This window comes from Corvus cornix, chromosome 4, assembly GCF_000738735.6.
Source record: "Corvus cornix cornix isolate S_Up_H32 chromosome 4, ASM73873v5, whole genome shotgun sequence".
NCBI classification, from domain to species: Eukaryota; Metazoa; Chordata; class Aves; order Passeriformes; family Corvidae; genus Corvus; species Corvus cornix.
The window spans coordinates 68,045,920-68,066,924 of record NC_046334.1 but is presented as its reverse complement, the minus strand read 5'-3'; the positions used below and the strand labels follow the sequence as shown (position 1 = coordinate 68,066,924).

The 21,005-nt window shown below is 40.9% G+C and overlaps 1 protein-coding gene across 1 annotated transcript in view; it reads left to right on the top strand.

Moving 5' to 3' along the window:
- EIF2AK3 (eukaryotic translation initiation factor 2 alpha kinase 3) overlaps window positions 1-21,005 on the top strand; it is a 42,530-nt gene that overhangs the window by 11,464 nt on the left and 10,061 nt on the right. The window contains exons 3-12 of the mRNA XM_039551022.1: window positions 10,286-10,480; window positions 12,124-12,254; window positions 13,957-14,191; window positions 14,446-14,608; window positions 15,490-15,627; window positions 16,122-16,244; window positions 16,796-17,016; window positions 17,347-17,459; window positions 18,495-18,617; window positions 19,843-19,992. Coding sequence (XP_039406956.1) covers window positions 10,286-10,480; window positions 12,124-12,254; window positions 13,957-14,191; window positions 14,446-14,608; window positions 15,490-15,627; window positions 16,122-16,244; window positions 16,796-17,016; window positions 17,347-17,459; window positions 18,495-18,617; window positions 19,843-19,992 — 1,592 coding nt within the window. The remainder of the gene's footprint in view (window positions 1-10,285; window positions 10,481-12,123; window positions 12,255-13,956; window positions 14,192-14,445; window positions 14,609-15,489; window positions 15,628-16,121; window positions 16,245-16,795; window positions 17,017-17,346; window positions 17,460-18,494; window positions 18,618-19,842; window positions 19,993-21,005) is intronic.

Genomic DNA, 21,005 nt, shown 5'->3' with positions numbered 1-21,005 from the left:
CTGTTATGTGCCCTCCCAGAGGTTCAGAGAGGATAAATAATTTAACAGCCTCTTTGAAAGAAATAAGAAAGTCTCACCCACCACTTAGGGCACCCCTGCAGCAGCATTTTATTAGTTTGAATAAAAATTAGGTGTTTGTTTGGTTCATGGCTTTCTACTATGGTTATTTTTCAGGTGAGTCACTGTCTGTAAATATCATCCAAGGAAAAGCTGATAGTGTTTGTCTTGGATATGGGTGGGGAACACTTAAGACCATCAAACACCTGAGTATTTTCACTTAAAAGGTTATTATAGCAGCTGTTAAATGCAGTGATGAATATTAGGAATTTATATTAATCCTGCATAAAACTGTTCTGACTCTGCTAACACTCACTGGCCAAACAAAAAGGAGGTTTGTTTCAAACTACACAAACATTCCGAGAAAATGTCTTTGTTCTGAATTCTGCTTAAAAATGAATGGCTCTGTCTAGCTCGCTGTTGGTAATTTTCATCTTGTGTGCATCTTAAAACATCTGGAATGGGACATCCCAGCAACAGAAGCAATCTTTCCTGCTTAGCACTTGGAAGAGTCTGTGTGCTCCATCCAGGCAGCTCGCAGTAGGGTCAGACTTTCATATCCAGAGAATAGCAAGTTGGTTCTCTGAGGCGTTTGAGTGTGTCCAAAGTTTTTTAAAGGACCGTTTAACTCAACAAAGAATAAAATTTCTTAAAAATCTATTCACATTGTAAAATTACTTTCCAGCTGTAATATGCTGTGAGCAGACGTAAAGCACTGAATTGCCACTCTGTTCAAGCAGGCAGAGTGTAAATCGGTGGTCTGGTTATGGAGGTGACTAATCTGGGGAAAATACATTTCCTTGTAGGTAAACTGGTATAATTGTAGTTATCTGAAAGAGTTTTCTACTGTCCTGCAGTGACCTTTATTTTTGTGTACTACTGAGACATGTAGAACCACCAGATGCTTAGATAGTTGGAGGTGTCATTCCTGTAGAGAAAGACTGGCGCATCAGCTGATTCTCAGTTGTACAGGTTTTCTATAATAGACATAAAATTAAACTGTGCTAAATGAAATACAAGATATGGGGATTGATAACAGTAGTTTTGCTGTTGAAGGTTGGAGATGACCAGTTTAAAACTGAGAAAACTGTGTACTAAGAGATCCTGTGACAGGTTATCAGCTGCCATCTCCATTCCACTGCAGGGGAAGGAAATGTGATTCTGTGTTGCCTGCGGGTAAAGAGAGAGAGATAGATTAGTGTCTTAAATGGTCCTGGAAAAGCTCATAATGAATAAGAAGTGAGTGTCCAGAATTGTACTTCAAAGGAAGATAAATTCTAATTGCAATTGAGGCAGAGAAGGCTTATTAGGGCTTTCAAGGGGAGCGGAGCCTGTGTTTTGTAGGAAGAGAATGGATGTGACTACTCTAACTACATGGATGTGTTAGGATTCCTCGTGGCACAAGTGGTTCTTTTTAATTCTGTTGCTGGAAACCCACACATGTGGGCATGAAGAGGTGACAGCCTTGGGAAACTTCACTAGGGAGAGACCTGTGTATTTCTGAGTACAGATTTTTGCTGCTTTCTTGGTGAAACTAAAATATATAATTTACAATCCTCCTGAAAATAAACTTCTAATGTTGTTTAGTGGACAAAATGCCATCAGCAAAAGACTAATTGTTTTAAAGTACCCTGATAGCTGGAAGCTGTGCTTTTCTAGGAAATGCAACCAGTTCTTTTAGTGGGAAGTGGTGAACTTGAGGACAAGGGGAATTGCTGAGGGATGCCTGAGCTGAGCTGGTATTAGTGTGATGCAGCACCATCATACCATCATCACAAGTAGGGCTGTTGCTTAGGCGAGTGGTGTTACGTATTTATCGAAACTGCGCATCTTCAGTCATCTTAGTTCAGTGTCTTGTTCAATTAAAAAACCCAAAAGACTTCCTGTAGCTGCAGCTCGGTGGCTGCCTTGCTGACACTTGTAGTTAGCACCGATAAAGCCCTGAGGAAGTGCTGACAGGTGTCCTTTCACTGTGTTTTAAGGATGTTTCAGGGATGACAGCTTCTGTTAGGGGACACATGGGCAGCTATGGAACAGGATATTGCGGCTTGTATGATACCAAAGCTCTCAGCACCAGTCCTCAGGTGATGCTCTGCCTTGAACAAAGCCAGGAAAGTTTCTCAGAGTCGCTTTGTTTATGACCAGCTTTCATCTCATGCTCACAGCCATAGTAAAATGCTCCAACTATTGGAAACGCTTTTTACCATCCCATTGTCTCTGTTTTTTAGTTCTCTTTATAGTAGAATAACAGAATGGTTTAGGTTGGGATAGACGTCTAAGATTACAGAGTCCAAGTGTTACCCCTACACTCCCAAGCCACCACTAAACCACATCCTTAAGTGGCACATCCACAAGGCTTTTACATCTGCCCAGGGATGGTGACTCCACCACTGCCCTGAGCAGCCTGTTCCAATGCCTGACCACCTTTTCAGTGAAGAAAGCTTTTCTTGTAGCCAGTCTAAACCTTTCCTGATGGAGCTTGAGGCCATTCCTTCTTGTCCTATTGTTTGCTTCTTGGGTAAAGAGATTGACTCTTCCCACCTGGTTAAAACCAGTCAGGTAGTTGTAGAGAGCAATAAGGTCTTCCCTGAGCCTCCTTTATTTCCAGGCTACATAACCCCAGCTCCCTCAGCCATTTCTTGCAGGTTTTGTCTGGACCCTACACCTCCTGGGTCGAGATAAGGGCAGGCAGAGAGCTTGTAATCTAATTGCATATGGCCCACTGCATGTTTTGTATTGGCTGTTTAGCAGTTCTGATGTTTACAGATACTAAAATGGATCACCTCTAGTACCTAGGCAAATACCAGTTTCAGATAATGTATAACTTGTAGTTGGAGTTCAGTTGCCCAATACACAAAAAAGTAATTTATTCTGCTTTAGAGCCTTTTTAAACTTCCAGCCTATATCTTTATCTGTATAAAGAAGGGCCCATTTCAAGGGTTAAGCATTTTAGACAGTTTAGCAAATCATTCCTCTAGCAGCACGGCCACTGACATCTAATTTCCGAATTTCTTCTGGACTGTGTGCTCCATAAGGAGGTAACTGTTAATCTTTGTCAGACTCGCTGCATGTTTTGTGCACTCTTTCTTTGCACCCTTGAAAGAGGAGACTGTGATTTGCTGTGTTCTGTCCTCCTCCTGTATTGGGCTCTTTTCCTATAGGAGTTGCTCTGTAACTGTAATTTTTCATGTGGACTCTGTGTCCTTATCTGCAAAAGCATCCTGTCCATGCAGGGCCAGGGGAAGAAACACAGGGTCCAGCAGAGATCAGTTGGAATCCTGGTCTCCTGAAGTGCCACGAGCTTCTGCTATTGCCCATGCATGGATGCCAGGTGCCCACCAGAGCCACTCTGTGACTCCCCTCCTCATCTGGGCAGGGCGGAGAAAATATATTGAAAAGGCTCGTGGGTCAAGATGAGGACAGGGAGAGGCACCATCACAGGCAAAGCAAACTCAAATCAGGGAAACCAGTTTTATTACAAATCAAACCAGAGTAGGATAAGGAGAAATAAAACCAAATCTGAAGAACACCTTCCTCCCACCCCTCCCTTCCTCCTGAACTTCACCCTGATTTTCTCTCCCTCCACCCCCAGAGTGGCGTAGGGGGATGGGGAGCAGGGACTGCAGTAAGTTTATCACACATTGTCACTTCTTCCTCCTCAGGGGAGGACTCCTCTCACTCTTCCCCTGCTTCAGTGTGGGGTTCTTCCTCTACAAGTACAAATTTTGCCATGGTGGCTGATGAGCTTCTGTGTAGGGTCTGTTTCTGGAGAGGCAAGGCTTTGGATAATTTTTTTTTTCCACTAATCCACTCCCTTATGTGCTGTTAGTTTCAAGGAGCTCAGTGATGGGCTCAGTAGCAGCAGCACCAGTTTGTCTCAGAAAGCACTGCTCTTAAGTTTCAGAAGACTTGCAGTCTTATTAATAAAACTTACCATGTAAAAGAGGGGGATGGAATAATGTCAAAATAAAGTCTTTCTTAAAGCACCGTGCAGTTGGGGTTTTTTATTATTATTAAGGAGAACAGTTTTTAAAAGTCTGTTACCATGGCAGCAGAGCAGGCTGGCATCTCTGTATCTCAAAACCCCAAGTCTTGTTTGACTATGATTAAAGTAATGGTGGTATTTCAGTTTGCTTGTCTTCGGAGGAAGGGTCTGTTTGATTGCACAGCAAACAGTATTGGGTTGGGTTCCTGATCTCTTTTGAAGCTGGGGTGGTCTAGTTAACACACTGCAGTTCCTCAGATTCCCTGTATGGCCCTTCAGGGGAGGGCAGAGTAGGTAGGAATAATTCTTTTAAGGGCAGACTCAAGCTGAACAAGGTACTGTGCCCCGATGTTGGAGAGTCTAAGTCTGAAGCTGCTGTGCTGCTGTCATCTGTTGGTTTTTGACACTGTGTAAAAGACAGTTTTGTTGGGACCCTGGCACTTACACCCGATCAGATTTTAAGATCTGAAGTGTAGAATCATGAGAGAGATACCAGCTCTAGTCTTTTATTAAAAGTTGTCAGGAGGATGTTGCAGGTGTTGCTTTGAAGAGAGAGAAGAAAGGAGTTTTGAAATGAGTTGTCTAGTACTCATCCAGGCACAGGGTTATAGCATCACTTCACACACTCATACAGGCCCACGAAAGTTGAATTTATTACTTTTTTCCATGTATACTTGAAAAACGAAATAGAAACTACCAGCTTGTGGAGTATGGGGGATGGTGGAAGGACAAGACTGTAACAGATACAAACTTGTGTCATAAGGTACTTAATGTAGGCAGGAGTCAGGGACCAGGTTTGGTCACTTGATAGATGCTGTGAACTGTTGCCGGGTGAGCCGTACAGCCTGATGGTAAAAATCAGCTTGAGCTTTGAGAAACATCTCCGCTCACTGTTGCTGTGCAGACCTGGTGTGCTCTTTCAGGCTGTCACACCCCAGCTGAGATAAAACCTATTTCCATGGCTTCTCTGATGTGCCGCCCTGGCACAGGCTGGCTCTCACCTCTGCAGAGGAGGAAGGCCACCTAATCCCACTTTTGTAAACAGCGCAATAAAATACTGACTTATCAATGTCCAGGTGCAGCCTTTCCCACGGTCCTGGTCTTGAAAATGGTTTGGGCATGTTCAGACAGGCACAGGAGGTGGTCAGGACAGGTATGCACTTTGTAAACAAGTGTAGTGCTGAGATCAGAAGTAATGGTTCTCACAGGAAGGAAAATTTTCTAGACAACAACCTGTCTGTTGGTATTTCCTGCCTCAGCTTCCTCATTGCCCTTGAACATGTCTCAGGTTGGTTTACTGATGTAAATCATGGACTCCCCTTTTGCAGTCAGTTTTCTTTTTCCTGGCTGGTTGAACAGCACTGTATGTTTTGAAGAATATTTTGCTCTTTTAGCAGTGCTTTAGGCAGTAGAATATCTCAACAGCCTTTGTTTTTCAAAAGATTGTACTCATGTCTGGGTCTTTGTTCTCTTAAGGAAGTGGGGATGTTGTAGGCCTTGCAGAAGTTCGAACACTCTGGTTGGCCCCTTCATCCCAGTGTGCTGCTGTTTGATTAGGGTTTGCCTGTTCGTAACAGTACACTGTCATCCTTGTAGTGCCCTGTGCTTCAGGATTTCTGCAGGTAGCTTGAGGCAAAACAGATGAATCAGCATCCTGAAATCTAAGGTGAAGAGGAGAAATAACCTCTTCTATTGGAAGGTAGTCATAAACCCGTGGATCTGTGCAGATAACCTTCCTGCATGCATAGCAAAAAAGAGTAGACAATAAATCAGTTCCAGACCAGCCCAAACTAGGGACATCTCAAAAATTGTGTGTGCATGTATCTATATATATATCTATATCACCTGAAAAATCTGTAAACATTTACAGTAGGGAGATACCTGTGTTACTGTCTGTGGGTTTGTGTTTTTAATTTGTTTGGGTTTTTTTTAATGTGGAGCATACCAGCTTGCTTTTCTCTTTCCCAGATTTCTTTGTGCAGACTCTTGTTTCTATCCTTCAGAATAAAGCTGCCATATGTGACTTTTAATATGTTGCCTAGATTAATTTTAAAGAGGCTTAAAAGACATAGTTCTCAGTGAGAAGTAGCTTTATAAGAGCGTGCTTGATGTTGGCTTTGATCCTGTTTGTTACAGTGATCCTATTGTAGGGATAATTATAGAGAGAAAAAAAACTGGTACCCTTATCATTTAAGATCATGTAGGTTGGTCTTAGTTAATTAGTAACTGGAATGAAGCTCTTGCATCTTATAGTAACAGTAAGGTTTGAAAACTACAAGCAGAAGTGTTAGAAAAACATAAAGACATAAAATCCTATTTTAAGAAAAATATTTCACTTGTGCTTGGTTATTTCCTTGGAGTTAGTAGATAGTCCAGCCCATCTGTAAACAATAATATTGACTGTTTTGGCACCAGACTTGGCTCAGATGTGTCTGCACGTGAGCAAGCTTGATTTTTGCTTTAGATGATAAAGAGTGTTAGGAACGGGGTAGATGTCACACTTGCTGTTAAACAGCTCCTGGAAGCTTTAGTACTTCAGCTTGTTTTGATCTCTGTTTACACAATTTTTCCCTTTCTTTTTCTCTTCTCTCCACCGCTATAAATCAGCGGCTTCCTGCGCCGATCAACCTGCCGTGGCACCTGCCGTACGGTGCCCTCCTTTCCAGTAAAGAGTCTAGACAGCAAATTCCCTGGAAGCGTATGCCATTCCGGATCGTTATGCCTTTTTGCTTTTTTGTGGAGGCTTTTTAGAAACTGCATTACCTCACCCGTCGGCCTGGAGATTGTGCAGCCCGCGCCGCTGATAGGGCTGCAGCACCCCGCGCAGAGCCAATGGAGAACTTGGGCTGCAAACTCTTAATGAGCAAAAGAGCAGCGGCTCGTTTAGGGCTCCATAGTTAATGTGGGGGCTTTTTTTAAGTGTTACTCCTGAAAGACGAGCCACTTAACAATTATGTGCCATATTGCTGACCAGTGAAGCCGAACAAATAGCTATTTACGTTGACAGATCAGAGGAATGTGTAAGTGCATCGTGGTAACCTACATTTTCTGTGCCAAGAGATTTGCAGCTGACTGCCTGGGTGACTCACTCCTTGGATTAGGAGATGAGGTAATGCTTTTGAGATACAGGGTGATGTCATTCCTTTACCTGAGCTGCATGCCGATGCTAGTTGCTAGTACTTTCAAGGAAAGTCCCTTTTCTGCTTCTGATGTACTAGAGAATGAGCTGCATAATTCAGACAGTTGTTGTTATTAATGACCTTCCTAAGCCTCTGGGTGAGCTGCTCTTTTGAAAACAGATGTCGCCACAAGTGGCCACAAATGCCTTTTGTTACACATGTATGCGGGCCCCTGCAAGGGGCACATTTGCATACCCGCCCCATTCTTCAAATACAGCTATTTTGTTAAAAGAAGACCTTCGTGGTAATCAGGTGCTGTCTCTTGTCAGCACCGTGTCATGTAATTCACTTATAGATAGAGTCATCTTAAAATAAGGTGATTTTTTTTCCTGTTCTGTTTCTCTAGTGAAATACCTCATTTGTGATGGTTAGTAACCCAAATGTCTCACTTGCACTTAGGGTCAGTTTAACCTTATGCACTCCTACTCTGGCATTGTCCTTCACTGCAGCAGCCCTTCCTGCTGCCTGTGCTCCCTTTCCTGATGTGTTCATGGACAGCAGTTGTGTCTTTTCTCAGCTTTCCCCTCCCAGTGTCGCCCAGGACGTGCTGCTCCTGTAGATGCCCTCAAGGTTGGGAGCATGGACAGGTGATCAGCAGAGCTGACCAAGTGGCATCTGTCCTCTGCAGCTTATGGGGACTGAGGTTTTAACAGTCAAGCAGGCAGTGACCCACTGTCAGGGAATTTTCAAAGCCATGACCTGATTTGATCCATATATTGGGAGTATACAGGTCTGTGTTGCTGAGTCAGCTTCATGCATCTTGGAAATTTCGGTGTGGTTCCTAGAAATGGCCAATGTGTGTGTGTTGTTTTGCTGGTGGAAAATTTCCTACTCAGGCCCTGGAGCAAGAGCTTTGGGACAGGGCAGGCACTTAAGGTGATGTGTGTCATGCTGTTCCCAGAGCTTGCAGTTGCCCACAGAGAGTCTTCCTTGCTCAGCAGCAATTCCTGGGCAGTTTACACCACTGTCTCTTTTCTTCACAAACCGTGGGTGGTCTCCAACCCTTGTAGCAGAACATCTCATACTGGCATGGGCCTTCAGACTACTTGCATGTATATGGATCATGTGCAGATCCATTCAGAGGATTTGTTAATGCAAAGTAACAGCTGCACAGGTGAAAAGTTGTCATCAGAATTATTATGGGCTTCTGAAAGAATATATTACAGAAATATTCTGTGGTATTACTCCTCTGTGTTGAATGTTTTAACAAGGTACTTCCACCATGGTTACAGCTGCAACTTCGGCACTGGCATTTTGGTTTTAAAAAGTTCTTTTCCAAATCTTCCCAGCCTTTTGTTTCTCAAGACCACAAGGTTGCTCTTGAATATAAATGTTTATATAAACCTTATTTATTTGCTTTATTTGTCCACCGATCAGGTGATCTCTACAAATGACACCCCACACTGGAATATTTTCTTTTTTGTTGGTTTATTTCTCTGTGTGTGTTTATTTTTCCTCCCCAATAGGAGGCCATAATGCAACATTTGTGTATCACATGCAGTGTCTTTTCCAGGATGTTTGGCCTTTATTGCCATAAGGTAAATATCTGAGAGGGAAAGAACACACCTAGTTTTGCTTTGTAAAGAGCTTCACAGCTAATCTCAGGGGTTTATTTTTATCATCTCTTCAATTACACATTGTGCTCCTGAGAGGAGTTTTTATTTTAATTGTCTGTCATCATGAGGCTTTTCAAAGCTGGAAAGCATTGGTATTGGATCCTTTAGGGATCTTAAATACCAGCATTGTTGGGTAACTCACTTGAATTTTCTGTTTGAATGAGGTCTGTCGAACAGTGTAAGAGGAGATATTAGTCATGACATGCACACATCTACAACATCTGTCTCTCCCTCCCTGTTTAGGTGAATCCCAACTTTGCTTAATGCTGTTTGCTTGACTGTGACCCAGTTAGAGGAATAAAAAGTCCCATGATGTATGGAATTTGAATCATGCAGAAGATGTGGTTTCAGATCCTCACAGTGGCTCCAGAAATAAAAACAACCAGAAACCTTCTGCATGTTTTGTATTACTTTGTAATACACATCTGTGCCTTGCCTTGGAGTCTGAGCAGGAATATTTTTTTCAAAGTGACTAATACACATGTACCAGAAGCAGTCTTTAATTCCTAATGTGTCAAGTATCCAAATTTAATGTAATTATGTTGTAGGATACTGCCCAAATGGATAGGGGTTCTGAAAACGCGCTAAAATCTCCCATGTTAATCCATATCCTCAGAAGCTAAGATTATGTGGATTACAGTTTCTCACTGTTCTTGATGGGCACAGCCACTGTGGCTCCACAGCATTAGTTATGGTCCATCATGCTGATAATGAGTTTCTTAATAAGTCCCTTAGTACTCGTTGACAATGACTCATACTTCCGAACTAGGATCTCCGTGAAAATCTCAGTGTAATGGATGAAATACTGTATCCAGTGAAGATTTTTTTTTTTTACTTGTGTGTTTAGGGAAAAGCCAGGCAATTTTTAAAGGAACAGTGTGCTTAAAGATAAGAAATTCTGAGGAGAAGTCAGATTTAACTGTCTGGAGAGGCAAAGGTGAAATGTGAGCTTTGATCTCAGTGATAATTGCTCCCTCTGCTTTACAGAAAGTTGGATGTTGGATATTCTGGAATAGTCATTAATTGTGAAAACAGCCTCAGTTGTTCTTTTAAAATTCCACTATCTTGAAACTATCACAAGTAATCTGCAAAACTTTACTTTGCACTTTAACCAGTGCCTGTCTCTTTGAGAATGCTTCAACCCACATCATATTTTCTGCAGTTTTGGATGAAACCTGTCAACTCATCGAGCTTTCAAATGTTTTGAAGAAGTGTCACACACTGAACTGTTTTTTAACTAAGAATAGTGAAATATGGATTTGATTTGAATGCCTGAAGTTTTCTGTCTTCAGTATAACTTTGAAAAATAGGACTCTGAAATACAGAACCATTAGGACACTGGAGGATAATGCACTGGACTTGCTTATACAGCATTTCTGTTTCCATTTGTGGTCTGTGTGTTTTGATAAAATTATGGTTAAATCATAGCTAACCTTCAATTATTTTAGGTGTTTGGAAATAAGATGATTATCCCTTCCTTGGATGGGGACCTCTTCCAGTGGGATCGGGATCGAGAGAGCATGGAAGCCGTTCCTTTCACGGTTGAATCTCTTCTTGAGTCATCCTACAAATTCGGCGAGGACGTTGTCTTAGTTGGGGGAAAGTCTTTGACCACTTATGGGCTGAGCTCCTATTCAGGGAAGGTAAGAACCTGAAAAGGTGCTTTGTGTCTGTGTGTTTCAAGCAAACATGTAGCTCCTGAGGTTTAAACTGTGCTGCAGCCTCAAATGTACAACTGCAGGGCACCAAGGGGCAGAACCTGAGCTTCTTGGGCTGCAGATGCAGTGGGCTGGAGTGGGTGGCATGGATGAGCCCCTCACTGCAATCTCCTCCTGCCTAGGAGCTCCTGCTCTATCCCTTGTGCTGGCTTTAACCCTTGTCTCACCATTTGCTTGCCCAGAAGAGCACTGTTCACTTTTTACTGGATTAGTTTTGTGCTGGGTTAGCTGTAGCAAGGGGTTGGGGAGTGCCAGAGCCAGCACAAGGAACCGGCAGGGGGTTTGTCACCAGAGCTGAGTGAGAGGATAAGAAGGATGACCCCTTTCTGTAGGAGAGGAGTTCAGCTTTATCATCTGGCTCTGCTTGAAGTAGACTTTGCAGTTCAGCTCACTGTGTATCAATTAATGCTTTAGGTGACACTTTTTTTACAACTAATTTCAGATTTTTCAGAACTAATGAGAAAAGAAAAAATTCAACGTATGCAAAAGTTAAGGACTTTCAGTTGTTGTCAGTGTGTTACTATCAGAAGAAGTTCTTATATTTTAAAGTCATTTGTAAAAGTTCAGTTAAATGTCAGATAACATTGAAGTGTTTGTAGATACTTTGTGTAGTGATGAACAGACATTTACTGGTTCAGAAACGTTGTTGCATTTTAAAACAAGTTAAGAAATAGATTCTGTTAAAAACCTTTAAAGTTCCCAATGTTTGTTTTCAACAAAATCAGGGCGGGGTGTTTTTTCATTTTCGCCATACATTTTAATGCAGAACACTTCTATGGTCTGGTGTAGTCATCACTAATGATAAAGAGCAAACCAGAGTTCATTAATTCCTTTTGATTTCCTGACTGGTAGCAGAGGGCTCTGTGCACCAATAGGCTCCTCCTCCTGTAGTGCTCAGAAGAGGAAATTTTCATTTCTGTTTTGATTCCTGGCTTATACTCACAGTAGCAAAGCTGCTTCTTAGAGGAAATAGTGCCTGACTCTTCCTTCTTAAAAGTTTGGGCAGTTTCATCTCTCTGTCATTGCCCATATAATGCAAATTCTGTTTGAGATTGGGACTGTTGGCAAGTCTGTGTGACTGTGAGAGTTCATTAAGGTTTTCTTTTCCTTTTAATAGCTGACAAGGCAAAGGGGAAAGGCTTTGTGATATTTTATATAAATCAATAGTACTTCATTTGAAGCTGATAGTTATGCTGAGGCAAATATGACATGAAAGCAGAATTATGCTGTGGGTCTTGTAGGAATGTTCTTTTGATGTCCATAGAAATAGTGGGAAAAGAGAGAGCTCAGATTTCTTTCTGTTAGAAGTACATGCAAAATATAGTCAAATGGTAGTTAAAATACCACAGCGTGTAAACTTTCTAGAATCCTTTGAAAGTTTTAGTTCTGAAAAGCCGTTATCTCTTAAACCAGGCTTTTCAACATCCCTCCAGTCAAACATCTAAAGTCACTTAGTTCCGAATCGCCTTCGAGCCAAGAGCAGGCTGTGAGGATTGTTAGCTTTGAATATTGCTGTTGATTACATTTGTTTTGAAGTTGCACATGTGAGTGTCTGTCTTGTCCGGCAGGTGAAGTACATCTGCTCAGCCGTGGGCTGCCGCCGCTGGGACGACGAGGAGACGGAGCAGGAGGAGACGCTCCTGCTGCATCGAACACAGAAAACCGTCCGAGCTGTGGGGCCACGCAGTGGCAATGAGAAGTGAGTCTGAGAACTGTTCAGGAATGGTCCCACAGAGATGGTGAGACAGAAAAGACAAAAATCAAATGACAGCCGCTTCCCTTGTCCTTGCTCACCTCAGAAGAGTTTGTCACTGCTCTAGTGCACAAGGCAAATGGCACTATAATGTTTGTTCTAGCTGTTGCTTTTGTACAAGAGGAGATAGTTCAAAAGTCTTCTTAAAACCTACTCACTTTTAAGTTCTTTACCTACTAATGGTAACTGTCACTGGGAGAGAGGGGGTTTATACTTGATGTCTTAAGCTTTCATTTTAAGTTGATCTTTTAAATCATTCCTAAATTTATGTTGTTCATTCCGTAATGTAGATGGTCTGTTCTTTCCAAGCTGTAGAAACTGATTCAATCTGTGATTTTCCTAATGCTGTCACGTTGAAGTTTTAATACATCAAGATTTTTGTAAAATTACAGACATGTATTCTACTGGAAAAAAAGCCCCAAACACACTTCATAAAATACAGACTTAAAAAGCTAGGTTCTATACATAGATACAATAACTGCCCAGCAACTTAATGGAGAACGAGTTATTCCCTGTTCCCCTGCTCCCTCTTCTGTTTGCAGCAGGATGTGACAGGTTGTGAATTTGTAGCCTATCAGAGAGAATCTAATGAGAACTCAGTAGATTAACAGATCAGATGTCTGAGAGGATAAATGTTGGATTCTGTGTTTCTTGGAGACAGATATTAGCCAGGAGAGGTATGTCAAAACCATAGTATTTAGTCTTGTGTACCAGAATCCTCCTGTCTTTGTGGTGAGAAACAGAGATGCTATCCTGGTGACATGGATTGGATAGGATACATCTGGGCTTTTAATCCAGAGAAAGAAACATTTTTAATAAATAGACTGAGTATATAAAATATGCCAAACTTTTACCATAAGGGTGTAAATTCTTTAAGGAGCCAGGTTGGGCTCCTGGTGGTTGCCAGACTGATAAGAAACTTTGGGTACCCAAATATATTGTTGAAGAAATATTTACCCTTTCATGCTGTCCAATACACAAACTTGCCATGCTTTTCCTGTCTGTATCTTTGGTGGTTTACAAGAATTGAAGAGTTTTTTGCTGTGCAAGATAGCTGTGCTGCTTACACATTTCATTATACACTTGTCTTTTATTGGTGTTAACCTATGGGACATGAGCAGTCCTGGTTTCATGAAGTACCTGTCAAGGGATCTGTGTTACGTTATATGAAGGATTAAACAAAAGAAGCATTTTCCCTTTCTCAGTTTGAAAAATCTCATGTTTCCAATTAAATCCACTTTATTAGTGAAGAGAAATATATCTTAGAATGCTGCTTCCTAAAAGCTTTGTACTTACTGCTTTCATGAGCTACAGAATGTTTTCCTATTAAGCAGACTCAACTGTAGTACTTGATGATTTTAATTTCCCTCTTCATACACTAAACCTTTAGTGCCATTGGCCCTACTTCAACAGCTTTTTTCTCAGTTCACCCGTCATGTTGGGCAAGATTTCTCAGCTTGTTTGGTTTGTGTTCTGGATTAGCACTCCCCTCCTGGTACAGTTTTGTTCATTTGACAGTCTGAGAGTTTACTGTGAAAATATGAGCCAAATACAGGTAATTCACTTTAGAAATCTTCTGCACAGAGCACTTGGGACTACCTTGGAATATAAAAGTTGTTTCTGCAAAGGTTTTTTCTTTTTCTTTGAGGTGGAATTTCAGTGTTGGTCACTTTGAGCTGCGCTATGTCCCAGATATTGAAACTAGAGCCGGATACATTGAGAGCAATTTTAAATCAACTGTGAACAAAGAAGAAACAAAAATTATTTCAGATGTGGAGGAGCAGGAAGCTATGATGAAAGACACAGTGATAAAGGTCTCGGTGGCTGATTGGAAGGTGATGGCTTTTAACAGACGAGGAGGACATCTGGAATGGGAATACCAGGTAAGGAAAAAGGCAGAATATTAAATACCACAAAAGCAGAAGTTTTGAAGATGTCTTTCATCTTTGGTTTCAGGCACTGTCTTTGTAAAGGAGCACACATCTGCTTGTAATTTTTAAACTAAAGTTCTGACTTTGAGCTGCTGCATCTGTTACAAAAATTTAAACAAGGAATTTAAGCACATTGTTTTCCATTTTTCTTATTTAATAGCTCGTTAATAAAACATTAATTTTCCAATTGTCTCGCTCCCCTTCAGTTTTGCACTCCAATTGCTTCTGCATGGCTACTTAAGGATGGCAAAGTAATTCCAATCAGTCTGTTTGATGACACGAGTTACACAGCAAATAATGAGGTGCTGGAAGATGAAGAAGATCTTGTGGAAGCTGCCAGAGGGGCCACAGAATCCAGTGTCTATTTGGGTGAGACACCAACTGCAGCATTTTCTGCAGTACACATTATTAATTCCTCTGTTGAGGTTGTACTAAAGCAGATCTTTTTGTACTGGTAGATTTCAAACCCATAAATCTTTTCCATTTTGGTTCTGAAATGTCCACTGCTTTATAGTTTCAGTACAGTGGAGATGACTGAAAGTCTTGAAACTGGAAAGGACAGGTTTACAGCTAACAAGGCAGTTTAATTGCCCATTAATTTGTACACTGATTGCAGTAACTTACTGTGAAGAAAATTCAGATAAGATTTTTCATGGCTTAGTTTTCATCCAGCTGTCAGAATTCATTGGATATGGTTTGTGACAATTTGAAATAGAGTGGCTCAAGGTCCTTCTCCTCAGCTGTCTGTCTCTGGGAGGCAAATGTGCTTTGGTTTTCTAAGACTAGGTTTGCCTTAGCCTTCTTCTCTAAGTCCTTACATCTTGTAACTTTCCAGTTAGTGGTTAGAGTAACAGATAGAGAATAACATCAGGAAGAAGCCAGGTTGTTCCAGCCTTCCTGGTAATGGCTGTTTTGTGCAGCATTAACCAGAGTAGGAAGCTTGGAAGAGGTCTTACCTATGCAAATCCCAAACTGCTTTGTAGCTCTTAAAAATTTCTGGCATTTTCCTGTAGCACCAGCACTCCAGCAGTAAAAATGAGATGTCCTGAACACTTGCTTTCCTAGAACAGAGGGAAGATATTACTTGAATTCATCCAGCTTAGCAATCAGAGTCAGTATCTCAAGTTCTCAGAATATGAAGGAATGTTTTCAGAAATGCTTTTAACCATGTATTTTGACTAAGCAGTTTTTTTCCAGGGGTGAAGAGAACCAAATCTAAAGACTAATATGCTTCCTTGTTTATTACTTAGGTATGTTCAGGGGCCAGCTGTATCTTCAATCATCAGTCAGAATTTCTGAGAAATTCCCAACCAACCCAAAGGCTCTGGAATCCAGGAACGATAATGCAATTATTCCTCTTCCCAAAATCAAATGGAAACCTTTAATCCGTAAGTAACAATTCAGAGTTTCATTGATTACCTTAGCTCAGAAAAGACAGGACATCTTTCTGATTTCCAGTATGTTTCAAACTAGTCTAATGCCTCCAGCTGTAAACTACTTCAGGAGCTCTCTCTGTGCTTTATTAAGTGTTTATTTTTTTCTAATTAAATGCTTAATGTCTGTTTTCTTTTCTGATGGATTTGACAGGGTCTTTTTTCATAATGAAATGTTGGATCTTCTCAATCAAATTTTTCAACAAAAGGAGGAAGTTTTTTGCAGTGATGTGAATATTAGTGAATTGACTTGTCAAGGGGGGGAATTGTTAAGTAACTGTTACCTTAAAGTACCTTTCTTAATGTTTCCTTCTATGAAGTTTGCTTCTCATGGTCTGATCCAAGATGCATTTTGTAAGATGATGCAATTGGAGTTCTCTTTAAATTAATATGAGAACAGAATTTTACAGACAATTGAGCTTGGAAAATTGTGTCTTTTCTATGCTTAGATTCCCCTTCCAGGACTCCAGTGTTGGTGGGCTCTGATGAGTTTGATAAGTGTCTCAGCAATGACAAGTATTCTCATGAGGAATACAGCAATGGAGCACTGTCAGTGCTGCAGTACCCATATGGTAGGTGAAGTTCCAAACTTTGAAGTGTTTCAAATAGCCAGGTTTACCCATTTATTACCTGTGAAATTCAGTAAATGACCATTTGTTTGACCTTAAATATGTGGAGTTTTCTAACATTTAATGAAATAGGAAATTATTGCCCAAACTAGAATTTCCAGATTGCAATGTAGGTACAATTATTGCCACATAATGCACAACAAAGTGCCAGGAACTGCTACTGCAGAGCTGTTGTGTGTGCTGCCATTGCCACTGAGAGTTGTTTGGAGTGGAATTGGGAATTACTTTTTTCAGAATTTACTAACAGTGCTGGAGACTCAGGATGGTTATCAAAAGTTTTCCATATGGAATCTATTCTCATTTAAAGCTAGGGAGACCTAGTTGGCTGTTTTCAGCCTTGATTAACTGAATTTGCTTGTGTGCCATTTAAAGTCATGGGGTGTGGAAATAAAAACAGCCCATGTCTGTTGAGGAGACCTATTAATGAGAAGCCAGAATTGTTTTGTAGATACCTACAAACAAATCTGTGTTCTCTTTGTGTGTTTTATACACAGATAATGGTTATTACTTACCCTACTACAAGAGGGAGAGAAATAAACGTAGCAACCAGATCACGGTTCGATTTTTTGATGACACAAATTACAAGAACATTCGCAAAAAGGATCCTGTTCTTCTGCTTCACTGGTGGAAAGAAATTGTTGGCACCATTGTATTTTGTATCGTGGCCACAACTTTTATCGTACGCAAGCTCTTCCATCCCCACCCTTACAGCAGAGTAAGTATTTTTTTCTGAATACCAAATACAGAATATATTATTTTAGCTGTTTCTTTCAGTCTGGAGTCTGCAATGAGTAATATTAATAAGTTAATAACTAATGAGATCACAAAATCAAAAGCCTAAATTTATTGTTTAATCTGTGTGTGAAGGCTGCCAGCTGCCGCATACAATTTGCTTAACTGCTTCAGCAAGCAGATTAGACTGCTTCTGACGTGTCTGGAGATATTTATTTAATGCCAGATCTAGGGTACAAACCAGTCTCAGACACTCAAGGAGCTGATTTTGTTTATTTGTTTGTTTTGTTCTTGTTTTGGAAACCCTTGTTAGCTGCGGAAGGAGTCTGAAACACAGTGTCAGACTGATTGTAAGTATGAGCCCACTGGTGGAGACATTAAAGACAACAGCTGGAGTGATGCCAAGAACTCTGGATATGTGTCAAGGTGAGGTCTGTTCAACACAACATAAACAGGGTGTTTAATCAGTGTGGCTACTAATAGTATCTGGAGATAGAAGGAGTAGGTGTTCACCTGTTCTTACCTAGGAACTCCCAGTCCTCTGACTTTGCAGGATAATCAGTAACTGGCACAAAGGACTCTGTGACCCCATTACTCCCGGGTTATTGCAGTTATGATTAGTCTCAGAAATTCCAGAGAGTCAACAGACTATATGTGATCAAAAATATTGTTCTCATACTTCTTGCTGATATGCAAAATGGGAGATTGATCCTTGTAGGTCTTAATCAGTGTTTACTCCATCTGTTCCTGTGTTTATGGTGTAAGGCAGAAAAAGGCGGTTGCAGATGGAAACAGATGACATTTTATATACTCTGCAGAATAAGCAATCTATACTTGAAATAAAACCTTTATTAGTTTTACAGAGGAGTTGGTTAAGACAGAAGGCTTAATAGGGGTGTGTCATTATGCTCCAGAGTAAATGTGACCATTTCCTGTACATTTGTAACTCAATGAAAGTAAAAACTGGAGTGTTTAAAATGAGGAGGAGTAAGAAAAGCAATGATATTTAGGAACAGTGATGTTTTGGATGGGATGTTTAGAAGGACTGGTTGCAGAAACAGTTACTTGGGGTAGGGTTAAAGGCAAATCATGATTTCAAAAGTACTCAGCTATAGAAATGTGGGCTATATCCTCCTGATCCAGTAGGCAAGCAACCTGGTATTCTGAAAAACCTCTTCAGTTGTTCAGTGCATGCAGAATGAATCCTGCTGGCCTGTGATAGACTCTGCATAAATACGTAATCAGCAACTGGCCATTTCATAGATAGGGAACCATCTGACTGCCGCAGTGGGTGAGAGGGAAAAATAAGAAAATCTTCAAGTCCTTCAACATGTTTTGCCTGCACAGAACTACTTCAGTCATGGTCATAAATGGCTTTATTTTTCTATCTATACTAATTCATTTTCCCCCTCCATCCTCCGTCCCTTCTTCTATCCCTCCCTTACATCCCTCTGTTCCCAGATATCTGACAGATTTTGAACCAATTCAGTGTCTGGGTCGAGGAGGTTTTGGAGTGGTTTTTGAAGCCAGAAATAAAGTAGATGACTGCAACTATGCCATCAAAAGGATCCGACTGCCCAACAGGTGATGAATGGGTTTGCTGGGACACAGAAGTAATGAATGAATGATGGGATCCCATCCTACACGGAACCATCTGCTCCTGAACTGATTTCCCAGATATTTCATTAGGATGAATGACATACTTTTTAATTGGGGGGCTGTCTGAGTTTTGGCACAGAGAATTTGGCATATGCAATCCCAGCAGAGGTGACCTGCTTGGCTAAAACACTTGCATAGCAGATCTTGTGAGGATGCTGCTCCGTGGGGATTCCCTTGATTTCCTTGATGAATAGAGCCTTTGCTAGCAGGACCAGTTATTGTAGTGCTGTTAATGTGCTTCTCTCCTTCCTTTCCTTGCCTTTCCTACTCCACCTCCTCTTTCTTTTCTCTCTGCTTCACCTACTTTCTTGACTCCATTTGCCCCTTTGTTTAATTTTCTGGTCCCACAACCCCTACCTTTTCTCTCAGTCATAGGTGGTCAAGCCATGCTGCTGAATTGCCCTACCCAGAGCTTGCAGCACTTCCTTTTAGTGGGAGATGGGAGACACTGCTTCTGGAAATCTCAAGTTAGAACAGCAAGAGGGAGGGGGTAAAGCTATGAAATCTAGAATTACTGTTTTTTTGAATGTGTTAAATAAGCATGACTATTTAAGATTAAAGGTTTTGTTCAGAAATTTAAGGTAGCCTAAATTCTATTTCCAAGCATATTCAAAGCCATAAATAAAACCTTCAGACTTTATTTGATCCAGTTACAGTCTTATAAAGAGAGATAAATTCCTTCAGTAAGACAGGAGGCTGCCTGCTTTCCTGTCCACAGAACAGAACTAGTCCTTATGCAATCTCCTTACCTATTGGCAATTAAAAAACAAGTACTCTGGTGTTGCTGTCTTTTGTGTCAGTGTCTTCTACATCCCTGTAGAATACTGCTGTTTAGTAATCTTTTTTTCTATCCTTGAGAACAGTTGAGAGGAAGATGAACTTTTTCTTCTTGTTTTTGCTGCCTATAATTATGTGAAAAAGGGAAGACTAAATATTGACCCATTATGAGCACATACTGCTCCTCCACACTTCTGAGATAAAGGAGTTACTCTGGGGAATTTAAGACATATTTTTGGTTTTACGTGAAAAGCAATGCTGCTGGCCTGGTGTATACTGGGCCAGCTTTGATTAAATTCCTTTGCAGAAATTTTTGTGTTGTGCTGTTGCTTTTTGTGACTGTGTTTCTTGTTCTCCTCACCCCAAACCATAGAGAGCTGGCTCGTGAAAAGGTGATGAGGGAAGTCAAGGCTTTGGCTAAGCTTGAGCATCCAGGAATTGTTCGGTATTTCAACGCATGGCTGGAAGCTCCCCCTGAGAGATGGCAGGAGAAGATGGATGAGCAGTGGTTAAAAGATGAAAGGTAACTCGTGGGGGTCTTTTTAACAATTGAATTTGAGATTGTGTGTCAAGAGAGCTGGAACACTGGTAGAGGATCCAGGAAGATGGAGAGACTATGTAGGAAAGAGACGGTTGTTAACTTGGCCTGTCAAATTTTCAATTGAACAAAGTACAAATAAATCACCCTTCTGCACAGTGTCTCTCAGTTTATGTGGGCTCTCTTGTTTTAAGGTCCTTCTTTCAGCTTAGGAGACATCACGTGGTTCTTAGTTGAACTTGTGTAACTGAATCTTTCGGTGGTTAGAAAGTTGGAGCATTGCTGCTGTGATTCAGTTTCAAACTTCGGCATCTCTGCCTTCTTTGTTCCTTTCTACTGCTTTCTTCCTCTTCATTGTCTTGGGTTAGATGGACCTGATACAGTACTCCAAGGCTTCAATGAATTTATTTCAGCAGAAATGCATGAGGGATAGTCAGTGATGATTTGTGAAGCTTGGTAGAAGTAGGTTAAAAATGGAAAATTAGATGAAGGAGTTAGAGAATGTGAAGAGAGAGGAAAAAGTGGGTGTATGTTGGCATTTACAGAATAAGGCCTAATACAAGGCTGTTGGGTGGTTTCATAATAACCTCTTAACATGCCTCGCAGTTTTTAGAATACAGCAACCTTTATATTTCAGGCATCAAATTAACATTTCACAGCTGTAATTCTTCCAAGGCACTTTAAATAGTCCTTGCAATGCGTGTTCCAAAGGGCTGGATTTTTTCAAACTGAAGATGAGCCTGATTGCACATTGGGAATCCAGGCAGTAGAGCTTGTTAAATATTCCTTTATCAACGCTTTTGTCTCAATGAGAAAACATCCTTGCTAAGACACAGATGCTAAATGCTGGTTATTAGTGATTCCCACACTTGGGCAGTCATTCCCTGTTGTGGTATGACACAGGTCTCAGGGGTAGCAGTTATTAAAATCTGGGTGCATTTCTAGTGAAATGATTGGAATTTACTACAATTTCTCTAGTTCTGATCTCTCAACTTTGT